The 6,767-nt window shown below is 45.3% G+C and overlaps 1 protein-coding gene across 1 annotated transcript; it reads right to left on the reverse strand.

Annotated features, from left to right (window-relative positions):
• Positions 1-209: 209 nt before the first annotated feature.
• On the reverse strand, positions 210-1,307 carry LOC138368160 (uncharacterized). Its single transcript, XM_069330468.1, has one exon. It carries the CDS (start codon positions 1,305-1,307, stop codon positions 210-212), a length of 1,098 nt encoding a protein of 365 aa, XP_069186569.1.
• Positions 1,308-6,767: the final 5,460 nt, after the last annotated feature.

Consider the following 6,767-nt stretch of genomic DNA (forward strand, 5'->3'; position numbering starts at 1 on the left):
TCTGTATTACCATCAGCGGTGGAAGTTCGTTAGTGACCGTTAAATGTCGTTGGGAAACCGTTGGCGCTCGTTACACAATTGCTTAAGTTTGAATGAAATAAAATTCCCAATTAAGTTACATGTCGGATATATATATTTTTTTGTAATAGTTTAAATATATTTTTTTTTTAGGGGGGGTCTTTCTCCTATTCTGTTTTACTTTCTTTCTCCTATACGATCTCTGTACTTTCTTTCTCCTGTCCGTTCTCCGTACTTTCTTTCTCCTGTCCGTTCTCCGTACTTTCTTTCTCCTGTCCGTTCTCCGTACTTTCTAATTCCTGTCCATTCTCCGTACTTTCTAATTCCTGTCCATTCTCCGTACTTTCTAATTCCTGTCCATTCTCCGTACTTTCTAATTCCTGTCCATTCTCCGTACTTTCTAATTCCTGTCCATTCTCCGTACTTTCTAATTCCTGTCCATTCTCCGTACTTTCTAATTCCTGTCCATTCTCCGTACTTTCTAATTCCTGTCCATTCTCCGTACTTTCTAATTCCTGTCCATTCTCCGTACTTTCTAATTCCTGTCCATTCTCCGTACTTTCTAATTCCTGTCCATTCTCCGTACTTTCTAATTCCTGTCCATTCTCCGTACTTTCTAATTCCTGTCCATTCTCCGTACTTTCTAATTCCTGTCCATTCTCCGTACTTTCTAATTCCTGTCCATTCTCCGTACTTTCTAATTCCTGTCCATTCTCCGTACTTTCTAATTCCTGTCCATTCTCCGTACTTTCTAATTCCTGTCCATTCTCCGTACTTTCTAATTCCTGTCCATTCTCCGTACTTTCTAATTCCTGTCCATTCTCCGTACTTTCTAATTCCTGTCCATTCTCCGTACTTTCTAATTCCTGTCCATTCTCCGTACTTTCTAATTCCTGTCCATTCTCCGTACTTTCTAATTCCTGTCCATTCTCCGTACTTTCTAATTCCTGTCCATTCTCCGTACTTTCTAATTCCTGTCCATTCTCCGTACTTTCTAATTCCTGTCCATTCTCCGTACTTTCTAATTCCTGTCCATTCTCCGTACTTTCTAATTCCTGTCCATTCTCCGTACTTTCTAATTCCTGTCCATTCTCCGTACTTTCTAATTCCTGTCCATTCTCCGTACTTTCTAATTCCTGTCCATTCTCCGTATTTTCTCCTGTCCATTCTCCGTACTTTCTCCTGACCATCCTCCGTACTTTCTCCTGTCCATTCTCCGTACTTTCTCCTGTCCATTCTCCGTACTTTCTCCTGTCCATTCTCCGTACTTCCTTCTCCTGTTCACACATTTTCTTCTCTCTTTCTCTTTAAACCAGAGGGTATAGAAAGAGGAATAATGCATGCACCATTAAATACACGCATATTTAATGGTGCAAGCTGTATCTTACCACAGCTTAAAGCTTGTTCTCTCTCTCTCTCTCTCTCTCTCTCTCTCTCTCTCTCTCTCTCTCTCTCTCAATTTAATATTTCCGGTATGATGAACACATTCTTAATCCAAATACAAACTTTTCATCTGATATAGTTCGTCAATGATATTCTCTGCCAGTGTTCTAATACGACAAAGTGTAGCCCCTCTCCGGCACCCACAGGTACACCCCACAGGTACACCCCACAGGTACACCCACAGGTACACCCCACAGGTACACCCACAGGTGCACCCCACAGGTACACCCCACAGGTACACCCCACAGGTACACCCCACAGGTACACCCACAGGTACACCCACAGGTACACCCCACAGGAACACCCACAGGTACACCCCACAGGAACACCCACAGGTACACCCACAGGAACACCCACAGGTACACCCACAGGTACACCCCACAGGTACACCCCACAGGAACACCCCACAGGTACACCCCACAGGTACACCCACAGGTACACCCCACAGGTACACCCCACAGGTACACCCCACAGGAACACCCACAGGTACACCCCACAGGAACACCCACAGGTACACCACACAGGTACACCCACAGGTACACCACACAGGTACACCCACAGGTACACCCACAGGTACACCCCACAGGTACACCCCACACAGGTACACCACACAGGTACACCCCACAGGTACACCCCACAGGAACACCCACAGGTACACCCCACAGGTACACCCCACAGGTACACCCCACAGGAACACCCACAGGTACACCCCACAGGTACACCCACAGGTACACCCACAGGTACACCCCACAGGTACACCCCACAGGTACACCCACAGGTACACCCCACAGGTACACCCCACAGGAACACCCACAGGTACACCCACAGGTACACCCCACAGGTACACCCACAGGTACACCCACAGGTACACCCACAGGTACACCCCACAGGAACACCCCACAGGTACACCCCACAGGTACACCCCACAGGTACACCCCACAGGAACACCCCACAGGTACACCCCACAGGTACACCCACAGGTACACCCCACAGGTACACCCCACAGGAACACCCACAGGTACACCCACAGGTACACCCCACAGGTACACCCACAGGTACACCCCACAGGAACACCCACAGGTACACCCCACAGGTACACCCACAGGTACACCACACAGGTACACCCACAGGTACACCCCACAGGAACACCCCACAGGTACACCCCACAGGTACACCCCACAGGTACACCCACAGGTACACCCACAGGTACACCCCACAGGTACACCCCACAGGTACACCCCACAGGTACACCCCACAGGAACACCCCACAGGTACACCCCACAGGTACACCCACAGGTACACCCCACAGGTACACCCCACAGGAACACCCACAGGTACACCCACAGGTACACCCCACAGGTACACCCACAGGTACACCCCACAGGAACACCCACAGGTACACCCCACAGGTACACCCACAGGTACACCCACAGGTACACCCCACAGGTACACCCCACAGGTACACCCACAGGTACACCCCACAGGTACACCCCACAGGAACACCCACAGGTACACCCACAGGTACACCCCACAGGTACACCCCACAGGTACACCCACAGGTACACCCCACAGGTACACCCCACAGGTACACCCCACAGGTACACCCCACAGGTACACCCCACAGGAACACCCCACAGGTACACCCCAGGTACACCCCACAGGTACACCCCACAGGAACACCCACAGGTACACCCCAGGTACACCCCACAGGTACACCCACAGGTACACCCCACACAGGTACACTTCTGTAAACTTGGTAGCAGGACTTAAAGTGCCAGAAGTACGGCTAAACTTGTCAGCTCGATCAAAGGACTCTGACATACCAATTCGGTCGCTGATTTCTCTGGGGACGCCAGTTTTCAAGTGGAAGATTCAACCCTCCTCCGAACTTGGAATAAACATGTTCTGTGTGTGTGTGTGTGTGTGTGTGTGTGTGTGTGTGTGTGCGCGTGTGTGTGTGTGTGTGTGTGTGTGTGTGTGTGTGTGTGTTTACCTAGATGTAATCCCCTAAATATGTAACATGTTTCCAGGATTGAGCATTAACCTCTCTCTCTCTCTCTCTCTCTCTCTTTCTCTTTCTCTTTCTTTTCACATGTGGGAAAACCACATGTGAAAGCTGCGGGCTGCTCTTTATGTGGTCTACGATTTCAGTCTCCGATAGTCCTTGAAAGCCGTGAGAAGGATTCGAACTTGTGCTCTGGGTACTTCCAAACAAACGCCTTAGATCACTACACCACGACAGGGTAAAAAGAATTGCAACCTGGGATTCAACTGAATCCTCTGAAACCAGAGTACATGGGGGGGGGGGGATTGTGTGAAACCCCGGTTAGGCTTCAGTGGAAGCTTCATGAACCCTAGAGGATTTAGATGAATCCTCTAAGGTTGCAATACTTTTACCATGTCTAGGTATAGTGGTCTAAGGCGTTCGCTTGTGAGGACCCAGAGCATAAGTTCGAATCCTCGTCACGGCTCCTACTGATTTTTTCATATATACTGCTTAACGTACACCCGTGGATGTAATATTTCATTTCACCTTGGGCACTGAGAGACTCGAACTCCCGACCACTATCACGGGGATGACAGTCGCTCTATCAACTGCGCTACTGGGCTAGCTATTAAAAAGGGGGAAAGGATTCGAAGGATATGTAGGCGGATAGTTGGCTTGCAATCCTTTCCATTCGTGACGAGCGACTGTCTATCGACTGCGTTACTGGGCTCGATTCCTCAATTCTACCAGTCGCAAACCACAGAAATGTAGAGCAATCACAATACTTAGGGTCTGGAAGACGATATTTAAAATGTCTACAAAATTAAGTTGAGTAAATTTAAAATAATTAGAGAAGGAAAGATGTACCGATATATATAATCGTTTAAAGACATCCCAATCGTTTCAAGATATCGTTTTAAGATGTCCCGATATAGTACCCACCACAACACCAATCCTGGACGACTCAATATCACTTCCACTACAACAACATAATGTCTATGTAGCTAGTACATAGAAGTATGTAGCCGAGGTAAATATTGCGCTGAATGTTAATTAAATTAACAAAAAAAATAATCATAATATTATCAAATATAACGCGAAACCTTTACGATTTAACCGTAAAGTTAATTTAAGAAACAACACACAACCCACGTGGATTTCACAATAAAATACATGACAAATGAATTAAACTTTTTTTTTCTCACCTTCGTATATATATAAAAAATCAACTAAAATCCTATTTGATTCAGTGAACTCAGATTTTCCAAAAGATTTTACCAAATTCTGGGCAAAATATTGCTAAGCTAAACGTCATGAACAAAAAAGTTACACAATCCTTGTGATCTTGTGATCCTGGGTTCGATCCCAGGCGCCGGCGAGAAATAATGGGCAGAGTTTCTTTCAGCCTATGCCCCTGTTACCTAGCAGTAAAATAGGTACCTGGGTGTTAGTCAGCTGTCACGGGCTGCTTCCTGGGGGGTGGAAGCCTGGTCGAGGACCGGGCCGCCGGGGACACTGAAAGCCCCAAAATCATCTCAAGATAACCTCAAGATAACCTCAAGATAACCTCAAGATAGTGTGTTGAGCAATGCAGCTAACGATGAGCTGAATTTGAACTCATGTGATTGAACTTTTGGAAGGCTAAAACAAGCCCTAGGAGCCCAATTATAGGCACAACCGTTACGGCGATGTTAACCTCAAACTTGTAACGAACAAGTCTCACAGATCAGCTCGCGTAGGGCGGATGTCGAAATTATTTTCGACGCGGTAAAGTTCCTTGTAATTGGCCATTTGCTGCATTAATGGATTAATGCGTGCGAATGATTAATGATTAATTAATAATATCACCCTTTTACCATTAATGGAGACGGTGAAGTTATTCTGGAGAGTTACATCAGTTACATTACTTTCCTAAATCTAAACTTATCCAATTTATACCCATTGTTTCGTGTTCTGTCTTGTGTTGATACTTTTAATACCCCTATTAATATCCCCTTTGTTATGTCCATTCACCCACTTGTAAACCTCTATCATGTCACTCCTAACTCTTCGCCTTTCCAGTGAATGCAACTTAAGCTTTGTTAATCTTTCTTCATATGAAAAATTTCTAACAAGCATGCTGTCCTTGTTAGAATTTCTTACACTTTTTTTCAATTTCAATTAACTATTTAGTTAGAATTTCAAGTAACTCTTGAATTTCTTACACATTCATAAACCTAATGTCCTCTGCAGGCGATGAGTCACAATAACGTGGCTGACGTATGTTACCAGACCACACACTAGAAGGTGAAGGGACGACGACGTTTCGGTCCGCCCTGGATCATTCTCAAGTCGATAATCGACTTGAGAATGGTCCAGGACGGACCGAAACGTCGTCGTCCCTTCACCTCCTAATGTTTTCTGTTCTGTAGTAAAGGAACACATGAACCAAGTTAATGATCTGCTTTCTACTGCAGAACAACATAAGAAGAAATTTGAGTACTGATTTGAGTACGAGGATGAAGATAACCTCAGTTTGTACCTTAACAAACTGTGTTATCTTGAGGTTATCTTGAGATGATTTCGGGGCTTTTGTGTCCCCACGGCCCGGTCCTCGACCAGGCCTCCACCCCCAGGAAGCAGCCCGTGACAGCTGACTAACTCCCAGGTACCTATTTACTGCTAGGTAACAGGAGCATTAAGGTGAAAGAAACTCTGCCCATTGTTTCTCGCCGGCGCCCGGGATCGAACCCGGGACCACAGGATCACGCGTCCACTGTTCTGTCCACTCAGCCACCGGCTAATATATACAGACTGTACACTAACATTCCTTTAGCTAAACATATAACAGCACTGATGAACTACTTTCATAGCTTATCATATAAATATATCAACAGTCTCTGTTAACAAAATGTTAATTAGGTTAATTTCTGATACTGCTGTAAATTTACCAACAAAAGATTAGGAAATTAACGACAGTGTGATCCCAAGTGAACCAATCATTAACGCAACAAGCGTTAAGCTTAGGGGTCTTCGTAATAGAGGTGAGTTCCTTCTCGGGAAACCGGGCTTCGAATCCCAGCTTGAACACGAAGTGGTTGGGCACGTTTCCTGTTACCTAATGCCTCTGTTCACCCAGCGGTAAATAGGTACCCGAGTATTAGTCGACGTGTGTGTGTGTGTGATATATTATATATATATATATATATATATATATATATATATATATATATATATATATATATATATATATATATATATATATATATATATATATATATATACAAACTTAAAACTCACACCTCAGAAGTGACTCTAACCCATACTGCCAGAAGCAATG

Source organism: Procambarus clarkii, chromosome 3 (genome assembly GCF_040958095.1).
Source record: "Procambarus clarkii isolate CNS0578487 chromosome 3, FALCON_Pclarkii_2.0, whole genome shotgun sequence".
NCBI classification, from domain to species: Eukaryota; Metazoa; Arthropoda; class Malacostraca; order Decapoda; family Cambaridae; genus Procambarus; species Procambarus clarkii.